Genomic DNA, 27,040 nt, shown 5'->3' with positions numbered 1-27,040 from the left:
TAGGACCCAAGCCAGGGACAAACTGAGCAGGAAGCCTTGTAGTGAGGAGAAAAAAAGTTTTCGGAGCTTAATATAATTTAGCATGTGGAGGTTTTTTGTTTCTCCATATTCTATCTTCAAATATTGTATCTAGTAAAGTCTTGCACTGTCATATAAACTACATTTAGCTCTTTACTGTAAGATCCACTGGTTGCTAACAATGATTTCTGGCTGACTGGCACATCTCAGACTTTTCATTCTCAAGGTATTGGCGAACCCGTGGGGTGTAAAGAGCCATTTTTGCCGAGCTGACCACTGGAGCACAAGATGAATGGCCTCCAAAAAATAGCTCTTCCCCCATGATGGATGGGCCACTTTGCAAGCTTGTAGCATAGCTGCTCAATTTGGGAAGACATCCTCTAAGTCATCATTTGTGAGGCAGTATCTTTCGCAAAGGCAAAACAGGATGGAAAGTGACTTTTAAAGACATCCTTGCAATGGTAAGCTTACGCCTGTTTTTTTTTAATACACATTTATTTATATTATAATAAAAATGTATCTGCTACTTCTGGGAAAATGAAATGTTCTTACCATGTTTTTCCAAGTGCTGGCAGCAACTATCTACAAGCCGAGGAACCTGCCTGTAAATAGGGTTCAGACTCAGTTTCTTATCTCTTGCCTTTTCTTTCTTGCTCTGAGCTTCTGCTGGCAAAGAAAGCTGGAGAGCTTCCAACAGTCGCGACTGATTGTCATCAAGATCTGTAATAGAGTCCACAGACATTGCGCCCTGTAAAAGATACACACGTGAACAATCAGAACGGCTGGAGAAATCTAAACGCTCCTAATCACAGGCCCTTACCTAACAAAGACTTTCGGCTACCTACATGTTAAATAAACTAATATGAAAGTACATTTTGCTACACAGCTTTCATAAATGAATGAAGCTAGACAAACATAGCACTGGTGTAATGGCTGGGAAAATCAGGACTGTTTCCAGGCTGTTGCTACAAACTACAATGAATACAGATATATATAAAAAAAAACCTAAATGCTTTCCACTCACTTGGCACACCCTTTGTACTGCTCTAAGTCTACACATACTTCAAAACAAGGATCAGTCAGGGTCTGTGTGCACTCCTTGGCACATGCGATATTAGTGTGCATGCAGACATATGCAAATTTTAAAGCCAGATTTCCTGCTTCTCCCACATCTTGGACAATTATATCAGTGAAAATGATGCAAATATATATACATCCACGCACCACATACATTTAATTGATTATACAAATAGATACAGCTGCAAAGATTGAAAGAATTCTGTTATCATAGTCCAAAGATACACCAGAGAAGTATAGCGGTAATTTTTTTTTTGATAATTCTACTTCATGTGTCTTGATATTTTGGTATTTTATAATCATTAAAATTCTAATGAAAGCTTTGAAAACCATGTTTGGATTACAGGAAGGGACAAAAGTTCAAACTGTCTGTCCAGGATAAAGCAGCATAAGCAGCAGGAGGTTTCTCGAATATTTTAATGTTCACACTTAAAAATGAAGATTAGTTTATCAAGCTGCAAAATTACCATCACTTCAAAATGATCATTTCCCTCACAATCAGTCAATTTTTATTAAACTTACCAGGAAAAAATATTTTAGGGGAAAACTAGGCTCATAATAATTAAAAAGAACAATTTAATCTTTATTATATTTAGCTATGATATTAACTATATCATATAGAAGTTTTCATGTTAGTTTCCTTTTTTAATTTAGACATTATTTTTAAATTCTCATTTAAAGTATCTATTGTAAATTGTTTTCTTTCCTTCTGAAAGAAAGAATGCATTTGACAATGACCTAAACAAATTACAGTAACCTTCAGCATACGCTGTTCTAAGAAAAGATAAAGAAAACGTAGAATCCAAGACTTTGCTGACAACTCTGATTTCCTAAAAGCAAGTTGTTCTATTGACAGGTGTATATGTATTTCATACATATACGGAATCTCTGTCTGTGAAATGAGAAACGTTCAGCTGCCAGGGAATTTCCTCCTCTAGGGGCACTGTCTTCCACCAGCCTGGRCAACTGAACTTTATAAAGATTTCCAGCTCATAAGCAACTCATATAAAGTCCACTGAGACTTCAACTGAGTTTTAAAAATCTTAGTTCATAACAGCTAAAATAAGAGCCTAACTTATTAGGTATAGACCTGTATCTTATAGCTTATGGAAGACTTATGAGTAAAACACACTCTGAAGCTTTTAGATAAAATTCTTTTTTTGTTTTTTGACCTACTTCTCTAAATAATTACTAGAACCTTTGAATGTAGCTTCAATCTTGATTTCTAATGTTTCTCAGAAATACTTTTGCTTGATTCCCTTTATCATTTCCTGCCAAAAGAAAACAAAAAACAAGTAAGATTTTCTGGCTACGATCCACGTGTGTAGAATTCCAAACTGAACAATTCTTCTATTTTGCTTTTAAGGATTTGGGAGCTCAGACATTAAAATTAGTTGCATACAGATAGAACAATATATTATTATAAACAAAACTTTACAAGACTTTCAGTGCTCACTATACTCTTTTTCCAGCTGAAAAACATCATGGATTACAGTATCATGAGCTTCACTGGAAGTAAATCTAGGGCAATGCTGAGTGACCCTGAAAATCCTATCACCATCCTCACTGTGGCAGTTCCTGCACAGTTCCCATATGATAGGTGCCCTCCTTCCTACCTTGCCTTTACTGGTCCTTCCCTGTTTGTAAGACATCCTCACCTAGTTCTGATCATTATTATCAGAGTCACTTAAGTCGGATTCACATCCCTAAAATAGACATAAATGCAGTCAGTTCTCTGTTATCCTTGGGCAGTCTCTCAAGGTGGTAGATTAACTGAGACGCTGAGCTGGCTTTATGAGAGTGATCTTGAGTTCATTGAGCTAAAGYACACCACCGCTTGGCAGCACCAAATCCAGGCCAGCTCTGGTTTAAAACTTCCAAATGCAAAGGAGCACAGTACCAACACACTGCACAGGGCCAGCCCAGATTCAGGCAAGACCCATTAGTTTGGGCTCAGCCAGACCTAGATGATTGCTGAGCAATGACGCAGGAGATCCTGCACTTTGTTCCCCAGGGCTGCAGGATTAACCAGACACAATGCTACTTGGACTGCAATGCCCAGTAACCAAAGAAAAATAAAGTTCCACCTACTGGACACTGTATTTGCACATCATGGGTAATAGTCCCTGCTCTGCCATGAAGAGCTCAGAATCTAAATATAGGGGGTAAGCCTTAAACTCAGCTGAAAGAAAAACGAAGAGAACTGGAGGTTAACTAGGGGAAGGAAAGAGGAGAAAGAAAATGAAGGCTAGAGGGACGATGTGGATCGAAAGTCAGATGAAGCTTTTCATTAAGGCCTACAGAAAGCACTGTTATCTTAAGATCTCTGTTGAAAAGATGAGCAACATTGCAGAATGTGTATGGGATCAAGTACTATCTATGGCAGATCCAATTTGACGCTGCTTGAATAATAAAGCATCATGACTGTTAACAGACAGGACTGCACTTCAGCTTTCTATGCAGAATTTGTGTGAAGAACTGGTTACGTTAATTGGATGTACTACTGAGTCGACATCTTTCTTAAGTATAATTGAAAATAAACAGTATAATACTGCCCAAGAGAAAATAAATAAGTATAGGCTTCCTTACAATCTCCTAACAAAGCCAGGGGAGTAGAGCACTGTTAAGTAGAAATACAAAAGCCAGTCTCGGTATGCAACATGAGTTGATATTGATGCTAAATATTTGGCAATTCATTAAGTACATTAGTGAATAACTTCGGTACATTYGAGAAAAAAGTCAGCTCCTCCACATCACATCGCCCACCCTTGTTTATTCTTACTTCTCTGTAARTGAGCCATGTGCTACTGCATCCTCATGACTATGGCCCAAAGGCTCAAATTCAATACCATGAAAGCTGTGACCCTGGTATTGGAAACAAAACARAACAGAACAAAAACAAACGAACAACCCCCCTCAAATCTCATAGGCTTTTAGGAACTTGGTCCTGATAGGACTCTGTTTCTTGGCTGTAACATCAGATTTGCATTCCTTCTGCTTCTCGCAATTCAAATACAAGGTAGAGATCTTATCACATGTTGCAAGAAATGCAGATGACCCATATCTGTACACATGAATTATCTTTCTCTCATATGAAAACTGTCTGTGAGGCCAACGAGTGCATGCAGTGTACTTCTACTTTTTGTCATTGTCTATGTCAAATTCTGAAAGATGCTGGCAGATTCCCCTTCACATATACACTCAAGTATACTTTGCACTTGTGTTCAAAATTGCTTTTCATATGGTCTGGAAAGGCCAATAAATAGGTATTATGTGTATGTTATAATGCAGACATCATGCTCTCAGCTCTTTGCAGACATAATGTAGACACTGTAAGCATAACCTTCAGCTAACAGTAAGAGGGAAAGAAGGCAGGTCATGGGGCTCTTGAACCTTCTCTTAACTTGTGACTTACGCCAGTTCTACCCCTCTTAATTCTGTGGCTTAYGGAGCCCTACATATTATTTCTCCCAAGCAGGTTTCATCCTAGGGAAATGAAGATGAGGAGTCAATTTTACTTTCCAGCATTTGCCCTTGTGCCCCAAATTCTTTCTCAGATTACTTAAAAAGGTTTTATTTTTTAGCAAAGTAAAGAAAGTATTTTACTGTGCATTTTCCTCTCTATTACAAATGAAATTAAAAACCAATGATTTCAAGACCTTTTTTCGTATGGTAACAACTCAATTAAAAAAAGAAAAAATGCCATTCGTAGCTGCAGTACTGGAAAGCTATATGAGTTCAGAGCATAACATTTGCTTATAGCAACAAAACCCTCCCAATAAATGATCTACTAGGTATCTATCTTATACGCARGATTGAAACTCATCCCAAAGCAATGCACTGTGTTCTGCTGTCAAAGGAATCCTCACAGTTTGTATGTAGAAATTTACTTCTGAGAGTCTACTACAAATTTACATAGATAACTTCTGATTTGACACCGAGAACATGACTGGAATTAGGCCATGGGGATTTTTATTTGTATAAGAACAGAAATTAATAGTTAGATTTATTTCCAAGTTTGTGGACCGAAATTAATATAACGATACATACAAGTATCAGTCACATAGGTTTAGTCCTCCTCAGCTGAAAAAAAATAGGCTGGTTTGATGGAATTTGTTATATCTATAAGAATTAAACAGAAGGAGGYAGATAAAGTGAGTGAAGAGGAAGACCTCTAAATTATCTCTCTGTCACTTTGAGAACTGCAAAAGACTCGCACAGTCCACGTGATCTCCCATCATCATCAGAGAAAGACGATTTTCCACTACAGTTAGATAGAATCTTCTCATACTGGCTGGGTCAGCTCCCATGAAAAAAAAATCACTGCTTAAACATAACAGAAGAGATATTGCATAACCCACAAATACTTCTCTCTCTTTTTTTTTTTTTTTTTTTGGTGCTGGCTAGAACCTCCAAACCTACTGGTATGCATCATGTTGTTGTGGGTGTACTTACACGTCTCCTTGCTCGTGGTGCTGGCTCTGGTGTGTTAGGAGAAGTGGATTCATTTGGTGTTTCTGAGGTTGAGCTAAGAGATGAGTTACTGCTTGAAAGTTCTTTGTTCTGTCTTTTAGATCCAAATGGTAAGAGAAAGGCCACAAAATCTGAAACATCTTTTTGCTCTTCCCTCTGAGAGTCCTGCTTGAGTTTGTAGGCCCGGTCATTGGCAATCACTTGGGACAAAGGCATTCCAAAAGCCTGGGGAGTAAATTCTGCAACAACAACAACAAAAAATACTTATAGAACAGCTGATATTTATTTAGTTCAAAAAGAATTCAGTATTAAGCTGTTAAAAATAAAAAAAGTCTGAAGTCCCTTTAAATGTACAATAATTCCAATGAGGTAAAGTATTGCATAATCACAACATTCAAGAAATAATAGGACAAGTCAAGGTAACTGCAATTTACGGTAGCAGAATTCTGTTTCTAGTTGGATCATACAACATATACCACACAGAACCTTGGAAAATTAATTGGGATCAGATCTGATAAAAATTTTAATTTCCACTGAAATTAATCGGAAGTCAGGTACCTTTAGCTACATCCAGATGAACCACCAGAGGCTCTAGAATCATGAGGCTGGGAACTTGCCAGAACATGCCACAGCGCTCTCATGTTTCATACCCTTTCACCAGGTCTTTCTCACAAATGCTGCAGGGTCAGCATTAAGGGTAATAGTAAGCACGTGGGTCTCACTACAGTGTGAAGGGTATGTACCTGTACAGGGAGTTTGTAAGTGCATCCAGTCTGTCCAGCATCAGCTGTTCAAACTAAGCCTTCAAAGGTCTGGTCCTCAGGCCCTTTTTCATATACAAGAATTATATAACCTTCAATATACTGGTAAGATTAAACCAGTTGTAAGAGTGGTATACCAGTATAAAGATTATTTGTAACAGTATAAAAGTAAGTATTGTTATATAAAAACAGAATATCAGGTTTCATCAATTAAAAAACAAGCAATCCCATCACAGCTCAGTATAACTGCACARTATATACATCAATATAATTGTAATGTACAAAACCTGAAATATTTTAGATCTCAAAGTCAAATGCTCGAATCTTTTGCAAAAGAGAAAAATATTCCACAACACATCAGCCAACAACAACAAACCTTGAAGTTCTGATCACTAAGTTTCAAATCTAGACCCACCTGAAATTAATGGAATCAAAGCTATTGGGTCAGACTGCAAAACAGAATTATTTTGTGTTCAAGTGGAGCAAAATAGCTATTGAGTCAGTTCATCCTGGTGAAAATGGGTGTGATTTCAACTAGACTCCAGCTTCAGACCTGCTTTTATCAGGGATAAACAAGGCACTAGAGATTCAAAGCAATTTTTTATTTAAAAGGACTAAAAAGGGAACAAGAACCAAACAAAAAYTCCTTACATATTCATCTTCACTTCTGTCACAATCATCTAAATGTTTAAAGTCTAAAGTTCCTCTTGGGACTAAAAGMCCAGCTATATCTTTTAGGACACTTTCAAATTTTATCTGTTTGCATTATCACTAAGATTAAAGTAAGGCACTGAAAAGAAGATTATGCTTTATGAATCTTGGATGAGAACATTACTATTGTACTGAAGGGATAAGATCCATTGTTCTGATTTGGTGAGAAACATTATTGCCCTTTAGAAGTATGAAATGTTAAGATATGAACTAACTTTGATGGCCATGCAAAACTAAATCAGGAAGTAGATCCTCACAAATCAAGCAAGTCTGGAGGTGACCAGTGAGTAAAATGACTTCTAAATGACATCTAAATTGATTGCATTTAACTCAGAATAAGAAAGAATATCATCACATATGTATCAAGCAATGCAAGGATTGCCAATTTCAAGAGTCCACAGTTAGACCTTCCCTTCTACACCCAATGGAGTGTGACTGCAAAATGATGAGACTATTAGTATTGAAATATTCTATTGTTCCAAATTATCCAAAGTTAAYATTAAAGACCACCAACTTACTTTGAAAAATCATGTGAAACACACCTACAACATGACTTCCGTTCTGGCTGCCTAACTGGGTACTTTGTTACACCTCCAGTATCACCACGGATCTGTCCTTCCACAACCCTCACTGAAGAAAGCACACTGAACCAAACCAAATCCTGAAACAAGAAATATTTCTCTGTTCTTAGCTTTTAGTTACTTGTGCTTCAAAATGGGAGGTGACAGCAGTGGGTAGCCCCAGGAGGCCCAACAGCAGGTAGATGCTGTTGATCACACAGCAGTGCTACACAGGGGGTGAGATCTAGTGAGATCCCAGAGCTGTTCCAAAGGATTTCCTTGAAGTGACTCTCTCCCTCATCTTCACTAGGTAAAGGCTGGTATTTTGAGGTAGGCGTTGCCCCTCCTCCCAAGCCCTCAGCTGTGGGACGCGGGGTTTTGATCCCTCTTATTCGCCACGTCTGTGGTCTGTGCCGCAGGGGAAGGACACAGAGGCGGGCTTGGTGGTGCTTCGCTGTAGGCCTCTTTCTCAGAGGACATGAACCGCTTCTCCAGTTKCTCAGTGTCTGGCAGAGACGGGGAACTGGATGAAAACCAGCTGGCGTATCTTCAGACTAAATACAGATGGAAGTGATGCTGGCTGGCAGTGGTAATYACTTTGAAGAAATGGCAAAATCAGAAACTTCTTGTTCATTTGTTGAAATTCAGAAAAGTGGCTGCATCCTCCATCATGTCACGGCCTTCAGTTCTCACCAGAACTACTGAGGGGGCTAGGGATGTTTTGCCCACAACTCCTTGGAAGTATTCAGTTCCAACAAGTTCCTTGTTCGATATGTCACGTCCATAATGGAGAAAGTCAGCCTTTCTGAAGCTTCAGATTCATTAAAAAAGGCAGGAGCCATAGTCACACAAAGGACTTAGCAACTTCTTGCYGGGGGAACAGGACACTGACTCAGATGTGAGATGTATAGGTGTAAGGCTCTGGTTCCACAGCTAAGCTAAAAGTACCGACCAYGTATTTGTTACGTATAGGCTGGAGACCCCCACCATCAGAGTTGTTTCATTCTGTGTAAAGAAATGGTCCTTGGAGCAGGGGCTCAAACTTTGGTCTGCTATACACTGAGTGCCATGGCCACAAAGCTACTGAGTCATGCACTCCTTTTAAGTCCTGTTAAAGTTTGGTTATTCACTTGCTCAATTATTAAAGTGGACAGYTTGAAAAGAAATTTTGGAGAGAGCACCATGTAGGACTGTGAAACAACCTGGCACTCTTTTGCTGTTCTGGAGCAGTGCATGAACTCTCTTACCAGAAAGTCCATTTTGCAACTAAGGCAGGTTTCTTAACAAAATTTTGACTAAAACTGGTACATTCCAAAAAAAGAAAAAAAAAAATTTTCTGTGCCGGTAAATCAGCATTTTCTAATAAAAAGAAATATTTCATATAAAAACTCCCAGCCAGTTCAAATAAAAGTTTCATTGACCAGAAATCCTTTTCTTTGCTTATCAGATAATCCATTGCTCATACACTAGCCACACAGTTAGCATACTTGGCCTCATGCCACACAATCCAAGTACAGTTTTGAAGACTTCTCTGAAGCTTCAGCTAGCAGAAACTGTGGCTTCCATCCCACGAACCACAGCAATCTAGTAAAAACCAGGGGTCTATACTCTAGACCTTAATGAGGCCTCCAATGCTAGTCAAATGAACAACATATAGCACAGCAATTTTTCATAGTCTTCTTAATCTTCTCCCCCCCCCCCACAAGGTACAGCTTAAGTGCTGTTTTTGAGCTGATGGAGCCTTGTGATTAAATTCTATTGAGGTACTTGTACTAATCATTTTTAAATGACAGGAATGGAGTGGGAGACACCTGAAAGACTAATATGCTCTCAGAGGGATTTTTAAATCAGACACTTTGGCTGGCCAGAMTGGGTAACTCTGCTTTCGCTAACTACAGTTAACCACTTCAGATCTGGAGAGAGAGAGCAGTGAAAGGAAGAAAAGATGGAAGATGGAAACCATAATCCATTAATGGGATGGTAAAACTCCCTCCATCTGACAGTTTGTCAAAACACTGAACTGACTGCAGAAGATCAAAGGTAAGACAAAGTGCTCTCAGCAGTAGGAGTACGAGTGCAGGTGAAACTCACTCCTCCAGCTAGTCTGAGCTCATTTACCTTCAAGAAGTGATGTGAGACCTTCCCAGTTATTTGGGTTTTGTGTGTAGGAAGGACTTTGTTTTTTAAAAAATTAAGATGTTCTTCAATACTTCAGGTAATATTAATGTAAAATACAACAGAAGGTTGTTTTGAAAGACTGTTCWCATGCCTACAGAGGGACATTTTGTGAGTTTTAAAAGAAGCACAATAGGGCACTGAAAAGGCTTGCAAAAATAAATTTCTGATGAACTGTAATGAAAAAGAAGCTTCATACGCTCAGCTCTTTCCTTAGGCTATTCTCAGGCATGCTGACATTCTTACATGTCAAATTACTGAAGAAGAATAAATGGAAGCAATAAGAACTACCTCTAAATTTACTAAGAACGGCTGCGAAATAAACATGGAAGAAGATGTTGAGAATTTCTAAATGTAACTAAAGGAAAATCAAAGATCTGTTCCTGGACATGCATCTCTCACAGAGTTAGCAGCACCTCTTTTTCTCAGAAACAACAGCATGTATCTGTTCTCATATATCTTAGCTCTGCTAAGGCCCCRCAGAGGAATGCCTCAAGCATTTACATTCCACACAGGAACATGACCAGAAGGGATGACTCCTGGTTGCCAAACAAATCTTACAATAAGTGATTATTATTTCTGAATATATCTCATCGTTCACCTGCAGAGTTTACTGGAAGTACGCACAAACAGAGCTCGTTTATGGATAAAATCTTCCAGGAGAAACCCTTTCTGAGAAGCACCTCTCCCTGGAATGCTTGAGTGGGCTCTCCAAGGAGGCATGCTTATGCTGACCTCCCTTTCGCTTGCAGGAGGCAGATGAAAGGCACTGCCCCTGCCCTCGTCAAATTTAGCACTGAATTTGTAAGGCAACAGAACCCGGCTGCCGGCATGCAGAGCATCCTGAGAATTTCTTATTCCAGGCACCACTGACATTTTACTGTTCTCCTAGCCTGAGTACTGTTTGTCAGCAGCTAACGCAAATGTTTGGAGACGTATGTGGACAACACGATGATAGTCACGATGGCCCTAAATAACAAGGAGGCAAGCTAGAGAAAAGCAAAGACATCAACAGCAGCTGAAAATATTGCCTTTAATATCTGGGTGGAGTGCTGCTCTCCTATTTAGTTCTTTTACATCCGGCAAGTTTTGCTATATCCTGCTCTGGTGAGTCACTCAGAGAAGTAAAAACAAATGAAAAAATACTTTAGATTTTTTTCTCTTTTAATTAGATGATGACAGATGTACCCATCAAATATGCCAAAGCAATATCAATCTAATTTAAAGCATATTCAATTTTACTTTAGTGTCTGTGACGACCTTCAAAAGTATAACAGTTTGCAGAAACTCTCATTTAACTGATAGGCAGGTTGATCGAATGATCTAGCTAAATAAAATGTGATGTTATGAGAGCAAAAACTCCACAGATTGGACGGAGTCCTAAAATATGAGTGATTACATCTCAGAACAGTCCTGGAAGATAGGAGTACCATATCCTTTTGATTATGCTTCTAAAGTATAGCCATCAGTTGGAGTGGAGTTGAGGGAGAACCGTCTCAGGCACAAATCTGAGAAAGGTTGTACCTCCAGGCAGAATTACTCTAAAAGTCTCCACCCTAGAGCRGTTCAGCACGTCCGTGCTAAAGGGGAAGAATCGTCAGGCAAGGTCAAGTACAAAAATCCTCCACGCTCTTTTTCAGGAACTGCCCATACCCATGGACAGAGCTGACTGTGAGCACTATAAATGCTCTTTGCACTAAGGTGGCCAAAACTTGTCTATAAAAAGTGTTCTGGGTATCTGCTTCTCTGTTTCCACTCTGACATCCTTCTTCTCCCTGTTTCCTTCTCAGAACGGTGTGGTTTAACTAGTGACCAAGACAAAAATGAAGAAGGCATTCCTTACAAGCATGAGGACTAGTGACCTGCAAGGGTGAATGAGTAAGTACTCTTGGCCTTTTGTGTGAGCACACCCACGTCCACAGTGCAGAGTGTTTGTTTTGGACTGGTTGCCCAGTAATGGAAGATATTCTCTTTATAAAATAAACGGTAGACATGCTTGTTAAAAAAACACTGTGGAACAGAGCAGGATAATACTCTCAGCTTGCTGTGACACACAAAGTGAGAGAGGTTAACTTTGACTTGGGCTTCGGTAACACAGAGATCATTGTTTAGGGAAGCAGGTGTGGCTCGGCCAGTATGTGAGCACTGCGGCCTCATCTTTACAAACACAAGCAACACCAACCCTTTAAGGTCTACATTTTTCTTTCAAAAGCCAGCTCTTGTGTCCGTACTCTCACAACATCATCTGAAGGCTTGGGGACTGTGTCCCTCCTAATTCTTGAACCTCATGCCCTTGTCCCTCATGCATAGCCCTCCAACACTGCCTGATGCCCCACATGAAGCACAGCTTCCACCATGCACATACACWTCCCAAGCACATGCAGCACAGCAGTATGTGTTATGCTGTGCTGCTGCTTACCACAGCAAATAGTTATTCTGGACCAACCATGCTAGGCTAACTGCCTATGCAGCACAACTTTGCTATAGGTTTGCTATAGGCAATGAATTACACAGCTTTCTTTTCATTCTGCTGACACAGCTGGTTGGGAACCTAAATCCTTCTGATTTCCTGGCTCTTTGTGCCCTTACTGACTGACCTGCCATCTCTGTCAATCCAGCAGACCCAATGGAAGAAGAAGAAATATAAATTCTGCTATTCAAGTAGTGTTGGGCTATTTACCCTTAGGTTTGTGTTTCTATAGCAATTTGTATAAGGGGAGAGCATATAAGACATCCTGGAATTCACACTATAAATGAGAAAGAGACAACAGAAGATGGGAGGAAGAGGATAAAGAGGAGGGGTACATGTTGGAAATGGCCTGAAGTTTAAAAAAAGTGTGTGKGGGGGAAATTAAGAGGATCAGCATAGTGTTTGTTAAAAATGCATGGCTGAGGTTAGTCAGAAGATATGAGCAATGCCAAAAACCAGGAAGTATATAAATATATAAAAAGATGAAAAAGCACAAAGTGCTGACCTTTGCTGTGGGCAACTACTGAGCCCTAAATGGAAAGGTGAACTCAGAAAAATCTATATTAATAAAAAGAGAACATCCATCGCAAACGTAACTAATAAAATGGAGTATAAATGCTAACATGCAAGGTACATCTAAAAAAGTCCCAAATTTATAAATGCAGAAAATAATATTATTCATAAAGTGCTCAAGCAGTATTATTGAGTGATTATCAGAAACAGAGGTCAGGTGAAATAAAGTGAGGCAATAAGGGAATCATGAAAGTCCAAAGCAAGGCACAAGAAAAATGTTTGAAGTATCTCTGCTCACAGAGAATTAAGAGGAACAAAGAGTAATGCTGCAGTAAGTATTTATATACATCACAAGTGGAAGCTATCATCTCTTAAGGCCAAAGGAAAAAACAAAGGAAAAACGGCATTGCAGGAGCTCTGGAAATACAATTGCAAAGATCCACTGGGTTGACACAACAAAATAAAGTCTTTGATGAATTATATCTATTATCTCTAAAATCAGCTACTGCAATAAAGAAAAATGTGAATAAAAAGATGTAATATACTTAAGACTGTCAAAATAGCTTCTAAGTAGAAACTTTAAAGGGAGGCTACTAAAGTATCATAGAATCATAGAATCAGTAAGGTTGGAAGGGAYCTCCAGAGATCATCTAGAGTGTTATCCATATGGGGGGAATAGATAGAAGTTCTTATTGGATCAAAAATTTGTGATAGACAGAAAATTTTAWAAAGACACAATTAGTCATTAGCCATTTCCTAAGCTTAAGAACACCCCAAAGATCCATATGAAGATGAACATCAGGCAAATGTGCTGACCAGAAGGGAAAGTTTTGCACAAAACTATGTTGCTTTGTACTCCTAAGTCTAAAGAGAATTATGGGAAAAAATAMGGAAACTAGCAGCATAATGAGTGATTAATTACACTCCAGCCAAATGTGAAGTAATGTACACTGAAGGGAGCAGTATGAWAGATTTTTCCCCAAAGGTGATTATAAAATCATTAAACCACTTCCTCGAAGGCTTGTTCCGCATGTGGACTCAGTACTGCATCAAGCGATTCTCATAACAAATGAGAGATTTTACTCTCTGTTATTCACAAAGCAAAATGGGATGCAACTGGATTTATCCAAACAAAAGCATTGAAGGACTTTTCATTTTAGAAAGATTAATGCAAATAGTTTCCAGTCATTTTCAAACCAAGAAAATAATAATCACATATGAAGTCATCAAATAAACAAAAATTAAAGGAAAAGCATGTTCTTTCCAATAAATACAAAACAACTTTCTAAAGAAGATACTCATTTTTTCATGGAATTTCAAAGTTCCATTCTTCTACTAAATTTGATTAGGATCAATAACATCAGATTAACCAAATCGCTTCACTGTTATAAATTTGTGTGTTTGCATGTATGTTTGTGGAGTGGGGTTCAATAGTGTTTTACTTTTTCAGAACTTCTTTTCTAGGAGTGAACACAAAATTACATGCACAATTACCTACATGCACAAAACAATAATTTCAGAGACTAGTTTGAAGTCTCCATCTCTAGACTTCGTTCAAAAGGCAGTAAATTACAGGTCAAGTCCAGTGGATTAGGACTCAGCTCATAAAGCTGATCAGTGTCCAAACAAAAGRAGTCCAACCATATCTGTCAATCTATGTCATTTGAAGTATATTAAAAACCAACAAGGCAGTTGCACTGAAGCATTTATACATTTTAAACAATGGCTATTTTCTTAAGGTGAAAAAGAAAAACCAGTCAATTGACTAGCTTGGGCTAGGCTTGGTTCACATGCTTTCTGAATTGTAAAAGAAGAGTGCAAGTGTAGGTAAACAACTGGATCATATTATCCAGACTGCACTCTGAAGAAGGAGAAAATGTACAGAAAGAAAAATGAAGGGAAGATCCAGCCTTTACTTAACTCCTCTTCTCCTGGGAAACGAGCCTTCAGTCAAGGACAGCTGGCTTATACTAATGAAAAATACAAAAGGAGAGGGCATATTTTGCAACTTGGAAATAAAAGTCTAGGCAACACATCAGCGTGGTAACATTCTCTTACTCTAGAAAGGACACATTTAAGCCTAAAGAAATCCTATATGCAAAACTTAGACCTGATCAGKGAATATGTACTCATTTCATGTTACCTTTGTCTCTGTTCTTCTCCTTTCCTAATGAGTCCAGTTTCTTTCTTAATGATTTCTTCCTCTTTTGACCATCTGTAAGAGCAAAAATAGGAAATAAGTGAAGAGAAATACTGCTGAACAAACTATTGCATAAACTGGAAGATGCAACTGAGATGACCATGGTACGGAGAGTCAGGAAGGATGTGGGTACATTCCACAAAGGCTGGGGGCTGTCCCATTCCTTCAGCTCTGAAGAGTGCATCCGTGTTCACCCAAACACTGAGGTTGTGAATAGSAGAACCAAAATAAATCCCGCAGCATGCTGCCGGGCACATGGACACCTGCATGGTCCCAGATCCCACGGGGCAGAATGGAAAACTAACATGGAAAACTTAACAATTCAGACTGTTGCAGGATGCTCATGATAGGTTACTGGAGAGCAGGTCCCACAAACCCAAAAGATTGTGCTTTCCCCTCATCCATAGTCATAGGACTATGATTCAGTCGGGGAGCTGGAGGTAATATTTGGAGAAGGAGGACTAAGCTCCGAGAACAATTCCGCATACCAGTCACGCCAGCTGRTTGACAACTGACCATCTTCACATGACACATCTGATCTCAGCTCACACTGAGAGCTTGCAGTTTGTCTAGACTGGTTCAGACGGATTAGTCTTAGAGAAATTATTGTTCTGATACAGTATATATTATCCAAGTTTTCGCTAAGGCATTAAGGACTAAGAATTTTAAAAATGGGCACAGGCAGGTTTATTCTTGAAACAACTATGTCAAAGGTTGGCTATCACTACTTCCTTCAACAGCACCTTTGATAATGAAAAGTCAACAAAAATGTATTTTATTATGTCTCAACAAATACTTAAGACAGGAGCCTGCTTTAACTCGTCACTTTTTAGTTTTCTAAATCCAAAGAAATATAAAAGGTCTAACATACTAACATAGGCACGACTCTAGCTAAAGGTTAGCGGATGTGCATCTTTGTCTTACTGGTTTTGTAATATGGCAGTAATTCAAAACTAAACACACAGTATTTCTGTTTCACTTGTATARTAAGAAGAACACCAAATAGTCTGCCTCAACATGTTTTCTTAGTTTTATAAAAAAAATGTCTTAAGTGGGCTTTTACAGTAGGGAACATACTATGAAGGACTGAAGGGAATGTCCTTGGATTAACCCTCATCCTTGCAATTACAGTCAATAAGATAATATAGTCTGTTCCCCGATCTTTTCCCCTCAACTCCTATTGAAAGCCCTTCCCAGAACACAACTCAACAGACAGCTGGACAAATTCTGATCCTTTCATGGCCAGCTCATATCCTATTTCATCTTAAACTAAAATTTCTTGTTGCCTCATGTAGCTCCTGTTCCATCCTCTCCATTTGAATGCTTGTACTCTGGATATATTTAGAGAGAGCAAGAGTGTCTGCTCCTAGCACTCACTTAACTATGACATTCAGTTTCTATCTCTTGACGTAGAGGCAGGTCCTCTTTCACCGGTTATACTAATACCCYTTTTCTGTATTCTCCCCTTCAGTGAGAATTGATCTCTCTGAACTATGACTGACTAGAAATGATAAGGTATTCAAGATGAGATTTCACCAGTACAACGGTGGTAATTCATTGCCTGATAGGGCCTATGATTAGATTTCCCTTTTCAATAGTCAGATGACAAGTTCATAATTCATAGTTATACTTTGATTGATTTATAGGCCGAGTTCTTTCATACCTTCTAACATTTCCAGTTCATAAAACCGAGCTTATCACAGAAATTCTTCTTTCACTTCTTTACAAAATAAATAGTCAGTAGCCCGCTTAAATAGATAACAGTATCAGAGGGTTTGTTTTCAGAGGGTTCCCTACTCCTTTTATGTTCTGGCTTTATATACATACATGTATCTATATATGTGCATGTGTGTGCATGTGTGTATGTCTGTGTGTTTTAATTATATTCTACGTTACAAATTCAAATTACTGCTTCACAGTGGCCTTTTGATAAATGACTTCTACCTCTTTGGAGTCTTGGAGTCTTTATGGAGACCAAGATATCCTACTAAAGTTTACTGAGATGCAAAAATGAGAACAAAAGTTGAAATTGRATCTAAAATACAGAGGTTTTCTACTACAATTACTCAACTGCAACTTTTGAGGGGGTTAATGCTACGTAGTTTAACACAACAGAAATACAAGAAAAATGAATGCTATTCATTATAGAAAATGGAAACAAATGACACTGATTTACACAGGGAAAATAGGTCAACAAATTCTAGGGCCAAATTGTCAAGGCTTTCTCATGAACCTTGTTCATACTGAATGATTCCTTCAACACCAAAATGACAACTGAGAGAACATTTCTGCATTTGTCTCTGCAAACCTTGGATTTTGTATACAAATGACCAGGCCCAGAGGAATGTGAAGAAGCAAGAAACAGTTTTGGAGATGGACAAAACTAGAAAACACAGGGAAGAGCCCATTCTAAGCCGCAGTGCATACCTGAAGCAGAATGACAGAGAGGAGGTACTTGTGCAAACGGATGCAGTTCCACTGATGTCAGTGGACCTAGAACCATTTACACCAACTGAGAATTTACCTCCCTAAGAAAAAGACTTGCATAAGAAAATGAGACTGAGATGCATCTTACTGAAGAGCTAAAGCACAGAGGATCTGCCAGGAGACCTGAGTTCAGTTCCAGCTCTCCTTCTCCCAGCAGAAGGCATGATTAATTACGATCTATATTCTGCAAAAATAAATATGYTTTGAAATGACTGTTGATTCAGGTTATGTAAGGAATAAGGACTGCAGAAATACTCATGAAGTGCCAAAGGGGTTGGGCAGTCCTGGCACTTTTAAACCTTAAATCTATCCAATTCATAATAATAATGCTTAATAGTTATTATTTGCACTGTGTTTTGAGAACATAATTAATATCCAAAGCATTCTTGGGAAACAGGTAAAGTATCATTACCTATGTATAACACTTACTGTGTCGTTCTAAATTAGAAAATATTTATGCAAAGTATTACTACATCAGCCCRAAGTACTATTAAATACAGCCTGGTATACTCAGTCGTGACTTGAAAGTGTTTAAACTACAAAGCCAAACCACTAGATTTTATCTGGCCTTCTGCAYATATAATTATAATTTATTGTCTTCTTTCCATAAAGTAACAATGCATTACTTGTCTAGCGGATTCCACACAAGAATATTAGCAAGAGAAGTGAAGTACTCAAAAGACAAAAAACATCAAAGTGAAGGAATCAAACAAGAAATTTCAAAGTGAAGGAAGTTGCATTGTTTTAGCCCTTTCTGAACCCATTCTGACTTTTCTGAAGAAAATCTGCCTTGGCAGCTGTGTGTGATCAGTTGTTTCAGAAGTGAACTTGTTTGCTGAATACTTACTAATTTATACCTTCWCTGCATTTTTCACTGCAGTGCATACATCACCCTCTGAGCATCTATATATTAAGACTAACATGATGAATATTTTAAAAAATGGGAGTCTAGAATCAAACTCCTGAGTGCGCAGTAAATTGCTACATGACCTGTTTTTCCAAAGCCGTGAGTACTTCCAGCTTCAGATAAAGCCAAGAGGACTTTTCTCTTTGAAAAAATTAGGTCATCTACTTTGGATTTTGTTTCRGAACAAAGGCTACAGAATTCTGTAGGGTAAACAACAAGAGTATTTCCACCAATATATCCGACTTCGGACAAGAATTTAGGAGTCTGACTTTTGGATGTTTTTGAAAATTTTGGTTTAAGGTTGAAATTCAACCACAGCATCAACACTAGCACCATTTAATTTTCACTAAAACTCTCAACTCATTTCAAGATCTGCTTTTTCCTCTAAGTGAGACCAGGGTTCTAAAAACTAGRTAATAGGAAGCTATTTTTATGGTCAAAATATATAAATTCCAGCTTAAGAAAGAAAAAACAAGGGARGAGGGTACTTCAAAATATAAGTTGTTGACATATTTTTAATGTCAAATTTCTGTGTTCAAGATCACCTACCAGCACCAAATATGACTGGGATAGAGCGCAAACTGAATCCTGTTACTCTTGCTTACCCAAAATACTGCTTTACTCATTCTAAAGTTAGGGAAACCAGAATGCCTAGTTAGTGGGTATGATTGCTGCTAAGCATAAGCAAAAGCGTCACAGATTAGGTAGACGGAATTTCCTCATGATGATACAGTTAATGGGACACCTGGAGTGAACAGTGAGGAATTCTTGCCACCGATTTCATATTATGTCACTAAAGTCACTGTACTACGAAGCCTTAGTGCATTTTCTTTAACTTGTTTCGTAATTAATATAATATAAAGTAAAAACAACAACAGCACCTGAGCTTTCTAAGTCATGTTTCTGACAGTATCACATATATTACAGATACTTCAGATGATGGAAGTTTTCCTGGGAGTAAGTTTGCAGTGAAGCTTTAAAAAAAATGATTCTTCTACTCTTCCTTTCTTTATGCATCAGCTAATGAATTATACTTATGAATGGACCTTCTTTTTCATAGAATCACAGAATCAGTAAGGTTGGAAGGGACCTCTGGAGATCATCTAGTCCAACCTCCCCACTCAGCAGGGTTACCTAGAGCATATTTTTAAGTCACTTATATGCAAGGACACCTTTTTGTTAACCAAAAACTTTTTTCTAATACGTAAGGCCAATTAGAGGCTTTAAACTAATTTAACTAAGTGTTTTTTGACAAAAGAAATGTTTTTTGCTTACCAGTTTACTAAACAAAAAAACATGCCTCTCATTTATTGGCATCTTCCTTTGCTTACGAGAGTTGTGTTTCTTGTCCATTTAGGGAAGAAAATTTGTCCTGTTCTACAAGTAAGAGTTATTTTCACACAGAATAATGAGAGGAGTTATGTAAGAGATGAATATCACACTCATAGCTCTTTCATCAAAACAGAAACAGATGATAATCCTGATATTGAAGGCTATTTGAGATTTCTAAAGTACTTTGTAGTAGTTGTATTCAYGACCATTTTCATTTGATGGGGTGCTAATAACTGGATACAATTAAATGCAAAGAAAAAACAAGTAAAATTAGGATRTATTTTTTAGAAGTGCAGTCAATTCTATCTTGAAAATTACTTTCAGTGRCATCCAATGCACCAAGTCTGATCTGCCTTGCAGACTTCTCTGTTMACTTCACTCACTAGGAATGATTCATTTTCAAAGTGCCAGCCTTGGAATCAGCCTGGGAACCCCAAGCCCAGCTCTACTCTCTCTTGCCTGAGCAACATTTCAACTAATAAGGACTCTGCAATCCGAAAATACCGCTGAGCTCGGCAGACAGAGCCCAGTGAAGAACAGATTGTGCTTTATTCTTTCACKGATGCACCGTTTGTGCTTGCAGACACTTCTGGTCACCATACAAAGCAAACTTGCTTCTGAATGTGCACTYGGAGCTGATCTTTTGAATAAGAGGATGCTGGTTTCACTTCATCATTTTGTGACTATAAATGTCTGTCTTGAAATATTTATTTAGATTAAYTTGGGTGTTGAAACGCACTGTCCCCATGCAGTAACTTTCCAGCCCAGCCAGCTGCAGCACAGATGGAAGGTAAACATTTTCAATTAGAGAACCAGAAGCAAAAGTTTTTGACAYATAACGCAATACGAAAATGCAAAAGCTGAGCTCACAGGTATTTCCCATCCTTCTCTTTCTCCCTTTAACAACACACACTTTCTAGCAATACAGATTATTATACAGCTTCACAACTCCAGGGCTCTCTCTCTACTGCAGTTCTCACTCTGCATYTCCTTGCTGCTCTCTAATTGCACTTGGTTTTAGATTAGCACTCCTTTGCACTTGTTAACCTGCAGCTAAAATAAGACAGGCCATATTAGCAGGCTCACATCTGCTTGCTTCCGCACGTGGCCCAAGCTGCTGGCAAAGGACAACGCTGAGCTACTCCGTCAGCTCCCTTCATACCTGCCCGTCTACTACAGCGTTTCTCTGGCCATTTAYGACAGCAAACAAGCTTGAGCCTTTCCAGTGCCACCAAGTTCCTGATGGATGTGTGAAGGCAGAAGAAACAAGCAACACTGATAAGGACAGATGCAAACCTCATCACATCAGAGGGACAAAAGTGCCTTCTTTTTCTCTTCTTCCCCATCCTATAAGACTGTTCTGCAACCTGTTGTTATGGGATGTAGGTTTCAATTGCTTTGGCCTATTTATTGTATTAYTAACTGGTAAAATAAACCAAAGGAGTTCCAAAGCACAAACATGCAGGTTTAGGTGATGCTGCTGCTGGAAGCTTAAGCTTTGCATTACAAACAGCTTGCTTCTTTACTGTGTAATGCTAAGGATTCAGCCATAATGATATATCAATGAAATTATTTATTTAGAAAATATTCGTAAGTTGCCTTGGAACTAGCCTAGAATGCAGAACTGCTGGAATTCTGACCTACCTCCAAAGAAAGCTGCCCCCTACCAGAATTGGAATTTTATCAAACAAACAGCAGTTTACAAATAATTGATGCAAATAAAAAAAAGAGAAATTACTCCATAGCTTGGTTGTCAAGCATTAATAGATTTTTGATGCTTCATGGCTACATTAAAGGCAAAGGTGACATATTACTTTACACCAGCTGAGCATAGTATCAGTAGACTGTCCTGCTTTTTGGGAAAACACATCTAAAATGTGTAGTTCTAAATTAGAATCAAATCTAAAATGAAAAATGCACCGTTTCTATTGAACTCCATTTTCAAGTCTATTTCTATCAGGAAGAGTTCATGTCCTAACTTGTTGAAGAAAAAAAGTTATGTGTAGCATAAGAGTGGGACATAGATATATTCTATAAGTCGAATGAAATAGGTATGAATTCCTTCCCCCTATAGAAAGCTGACTTCGGGCAGTGCTCTAATTCAGATAGCAAATACTACTTAGTTTCTGAGGACAGAGGAATCGTAACAAATTATGACATTTCAACTCTATTTGTCTACACCTTCCCATGTGTACTGTAAGGTTTTAAACAATCTCCAAGTATATATGCTATTAAAAATAACCCCTTTTGTATTTTGAAATATGTTCCCCTGTGCTTGTCAGTACGAGGGACATATTGTTAACTGGTGGGTAAACGCATATGCAATGTAATTTAACTGTGAGAGTCAAACTAGTCCCTAGRGGATAAGGATTTCAGGAACTGGACCTGAATCATAACTGCAGAATTCACAGCCTTCAGGTCCTGCCACCTTTCTGCACAGCTCATCTGTGCAAGCAGAGGGGCTAAGGAGGAGACTCCTTCCCAGTGCCACCCCAAGCTACTGTACTTCCACAGTCCAGAAGGCTGCAGGTTTAATAGATGAACATGAACAGAGCTATACCAAAAGCAACTCTAAAAAGAGCACAAAAAGCATGCCTGCTTTCAATTTGTTCATGCTGCGTATTAATATCCCTGAAATTGAGTCAGAATAYTCAATTATCTCAGAATTTCAAATGACCACACCAAAATTGAGATTTAGGCTCAACTTTCATTCCCTACTTTCTGTTTTTATTTTATTTTTTTTTCATGTATTCCTTGACCTTTCTGTATTTGGTCTCCGACCAGAGATGATTTTGTTTGGAAAGTTTAAAGAAAATATTTTCAGCTGTTTCTGCATTACTGATGTGGAAAAATGTACAGTTTTACATCCTTTAAATACCTTCTTATTCACCAATAAACTAAAAATGTCTGAGAGTATTACATGAACTCTGAGGAATAAGATACTCACTAGGCTTTACAGAGGAAACTAAAAAGCACAGCATTAAACTATTTAAAGATAGTTAAAGTTAAAAAAAACTAATAAACTTTTGGTGCTTAATGGTATTTGCCACAATTTTAGCTGGCCCTAGGGAAAGAACCTCACTTTGACATCGCAATAAGCAGCTGCTTAGATCTTTTTCTATGCAAGCAYGAGGGAAACTGCTGCAGCCATACATAGAAGGGACAACGGAAATATCTTGCTCAAACAAACATGCAAAGCTACCTGGCAGCCTTTAGAGGATTACAAAGGAAGGACCAAACGCCCTTGCACGCCCTTCTATGGTTGTCAGCAGGGGCTAACAAAAAGCAGGTGGATTCAGAGAAAGAGAGAAAAGAAGCAGGAAACCAGGTTTGAATTCCCTGTGCACAGGCAGAGAGTCACTCTGCTTGCTTCAGCAGGCTACATTTGCTGAAGATTAACTGTGTCATACATACTTAAGTCCCATATCCTGTTTCTATCTAAAAAATGACAGAGTGGCCAAAGAGCAATTCGCTACCCATTTTTTTCCAGGGAGGATCTTTCATGAAGCATACTGCCTTGCAATGGTATTGGAAGCAAAAAAATTTCTCCAGGCATACTGAAGTAAAAGGGAACCACTCTTTCCATAGCTTAGGGCAATACTGACTGCAGTCAGACTAAAGATGTGATTTATGAACCAGCAACGTGAAGTAGCAGGTGAAAGATGAATAAAACATAGGTACAGTGTAGATCGCAGCAGTGCTCCTAGTGTGGCYGGAATTTCCCTAAACTCAGAAGAAATTCCTATTATAGACAGAATACGGCACACCAGGGAGTTTGCTGCTACCATTGATTCTTCATGAAGGCCACCTGGAAACCATGATGGTGGGCAGAATTTTAAATGCTTTGAGAAAGACAACAACATTCCCTGCTTGGAGAACTTCCGTACCTGTTGGTAAAATAGGTCGGAAATGGTCTGCAGTACTATATCAGAACAAACTACAGTAAAAGAAAATATTATAGCTCTACAAAAAATAAACCAGGAGCATTGATACAGTAGTTGAGGTAATACAAATACAGATTATAGCTCAATAACTTCCTTAAACCCACGGAGGGGAAAAATTGTCTCCTGACTAAATAAAAAGCGATTTTACAAATACAAGAATAAAAAATATTTTCATGCCATTCCTAGTCAAGGTGACTCTTGATTTGATCAGAAGGAAACTTACTTTTACTTCCCAGAGTACTGGGCAGGCTAGAGGCAGACCAGTCTTCAGTTGGCATTACATTTTCTATGTACTGGTAAGCTGGCTTGTATACACATACTGGTGGGTCAAGCAGCAGCCAAGTTGCTTTATAATCTGCCTGAAGCATTTGCCCCGGATCGCTCTGCATGAGCACGGCTTGAGCTCTTCAAATGAACAGGGAATTCGCCAAATGTCAGAGGACCTGTCAGTGGTCATGGTCATGGTCAACTATTTCAGAGATCAATGGTTTCAGGCATCCCATACTATCACCTGACCATCGTGGTGCTGTTATGACCCCTTCATACATTCCTCTACTTGAAATTTCTCCTCAGAGAGGGAGCTGTGCAAGAAAATAAGCCAGCCTTCATAACTTGGTCTCCTCCCTCCAGCACTAATAAACCCAGGGTACAGTATTCTTCCACAGTGCTCAGAGCCTTGACGAATAACTGAAAGGAGAGAGTCGCCTTTAGTGTAAGGATGTGGACTCAAGCTGCAGAAAGTCTTTCAGGGGACAAGTTTGTCTCTCCAATAATTTAGACATTATTTCTTTGAAAAAAAAATGCCAGTATATCTTTTTTCTAACAATGTCTCATTCTAATCATTAATTGCCCTCTGTATAGGTAGCATCCATCACCATGCTTGCATGCTTTTTATTAATAAACAGAAATAGATGTTGAAAAATGATAAACTATATGGATAAAAGGTACGAGGAGATGTGCAGAGATGACTTAGACCAAATTCCTGCAGAGAAACAGAGTCAAATATTCTTTGACTACCAGAGACAGACATTTGTCTAACCCATTCTTTAAATCTTTTGGTACAGGATTTTAGTTCTCCCTTAAATCTCTGGGTAGCCTTTTCAGTGTAAAAGCCTGAAAAACAAATGCTATTTAGAATCTACGACAATTCAGTCAGTGCTCAKTTCCTACTACACTGATAATGCTGAAAGCATCCTTACAGTGTAAAGGCTGATAAAAGAAAGGAAAAAATACAAGGATACACACTGTACAACACCTCTGATGAAATAAATCTATCTGTAGTCATCTTATCTTTCCTAATCAGTACTCAGTGACTGAATTTAGACTGCTGGCAGCAACTAAAACTGCACCAAAACCACACAGTCGAAAATTTAGAAACTTACCCTTCTACCTAAGTAGAAATCCTCATCAGGAATACTTCCCCAATGCACTTTTGAAAGAAGCAACATGCAGAAGAGAAATAAATCTGTTTTTCAACTGAAATTTTAAGATTTTTAGCAGCAGAAAATACACATTAAAGCAGTCTTCAGGCAAAGTCAAGCAGAACATGAAAACCAGTAGGCTGTAATGCCAGCATTTTATTCTTTGGTTTTGAAGATAAATTGTAATAAATCATAATGAGTAGTAATAAAGAACAAAATCTTAAGTCACTAAAGAATCACCATATACATATATGGATTACTTGCAAAACGCAGGACAGCCTAATCAAGTGTTCAGAAGCACAACTATTTTCAGGATCAGGACTACATTAAGTACTAAATACATTGTATTTGGTAGAACACAGGCTTAAAAAACAAAAAGAATCAAATCCATCTGATTTTGCAAAACACTGTGTGTACAGTCTACTTTTTATATACCTTCTCATTCCTGAAACTAGTTTACTCAGAATGTATGTTTGAGCTTCTCTATTTATCCATGAGTAACATTTTAAAACGAAAGCTGAGATTTTCACGTAGCATAATAATATAGATAAAACATTTAATGTATTTATATGAATTTATAGGCCATAGCTATTTCAAGTGTACCATCAAGGAAATTATTTTGGAAAGGACATTTCACAACTAATTTCTAAATCCAATGGGACTTCACATCAAATGTACACAAATGTATACAGCAATCACTTACAAATGTACACGGCAATCGCTTAACAGTGCGATTTGCATAAAACGATCCTAACTCCACAAAAATCAGTATCTAAATGAGCAACACAATCCCCTAGAGTTACTGTGCCCTAATAATCATTCAGTCCCAGAGAATTATGTTTTAGGACATTTGTACATGGAACTGTGGATCATAATACTTCCTTATCTATCTCTGGAGCTTCAGCAAGATCCTTCTGCCTCTTGCAATACCCACTGAAAGACAGGGATACTTCTGCTCATTGAGCTCAACAAAGCAAAGTGTTCCCTCAGTTTCCATCCTCTTTCTCCAACTTCACATAAACATATCCACACCACAGGTAGATTCTTGGAAGTAAGACAAATATCTCTTTTAAAGATACTAACTCTGTTGCAATATATGCTAACTGTTTCATGCTCACATTAACAGTGCCACAGATTTCACCAAAGAGCCTAGCATTTGTATTTCCTTTCTGTATTTGTATAGCACTGAACAAAATGTATGATGCTTCTAGGTATATACCAAAATTGAAAAGGCAAACTTTTTTTATTGGTACAGAGTACAGAAACATTTGCTTTTAAAACCATTAGCCTGTCACTAACTGATGGAATAAACATGCTGAATAAAGTATTCGCAGTATAAACAGACATGTAAAACCTACTATGTGATACCACAAAATCTTGGAAGTCAATCTGATGTGCATTACACAGTGTCTTTAGTAACAGTTGACTAAAAGCAAAGATTAGAGTGGAACAGATCACTAAAAACTTTCCTAACTCAGTGAAGATAATTTATTACTTCCCCTGTTCTACAGTTAAAAAAAATATATTCTTGTAAGCTTCATTTATTTCAATTTTTTTTCTTGTCTCAATTATGGCTAAAAGTCAAATCTGAAAAAAAATTCACAACAAGAAATTCTGAAAATTTCTGCCTAGGGARAAAAAAAATTGAAATTCTTGGCTTGCTTATCTCCCTGCCTGGAAAAGCTCCTGTTACTGACACTTTGACAAACTCATATGCAGCAGCCTGTGACACAGTACTCTAACCATCTTTACTCTGCAGCTGGGGCTTCTCTCAGCTTAAAACTTTAAATCCATTTTGTTTTCTCTTTTCATACTGAGAGATACTGTTTTTATTTTCTCAGGGGGAAAAATCCCCATAAAATTTATATATTTATATGGAAATTTGGGATTTTGAAAAAAAAAAAGCCTCCATCTAAAATTCAGCAAGATACACGGTTTTCACTAAGCTCTCCTAGCAAGCCTGACATCAACAGAGCAGATCCAAGAATTAT

At 38.2% G+C, this 27,040-nt stretch overlaps 1 protein-coding gene across 2 annotated transcripts in view; it reads right to left on the bottom strand.

Moving 5' to 3' along the window:
• ARHGAP6 (Rho GTPase activating protein 6) overlaps nt 1-27,040 on the bottom strand; it is a 167,449-nt gene that overhangs the window by 28,202 nt on the left and 112,207 nt on the right. For both annotated transcript variants that reach the window (XM_085321476.1, XM_085321477.1), the window contains exons 3-5: nt 14,902-14,973; nt 5,551-5,807; nt 571-766 (exon numbers count right to left, since the gene is read on the bottom strand). In XM_085321476.1, the coding sequence (XP_085177602.1) occupies nt 571-766; nt 5,551-5,807; nt 14,902-14,973 (525 nt within the window). The remainder of the gene's footprint in view (nt 1-570; nt 767-5,550; nt 5,808-14,901; nt 14,974-27,040) is intronic.

This window comes from Rhea americana, unplaced genomic scaffold (genome assembly GCF_003343005.1).
Source record: "Rhea americana isolate MKP2758 unplaced genomic scaffold, rheAme1 scaffold_7, whole genome shotgun sequence".
Taxonomy (NCBI): domain Eukaryota; kingdom Metazoa; phylum Chordata; class Aves; order Rheiformes; family Rheidae; genus Rhea; species Rhea americana.
Note: the sequence above shows the minus strand (reverse complement) of the source record. Positions and strands in the feature narration are given on the sequence as shown.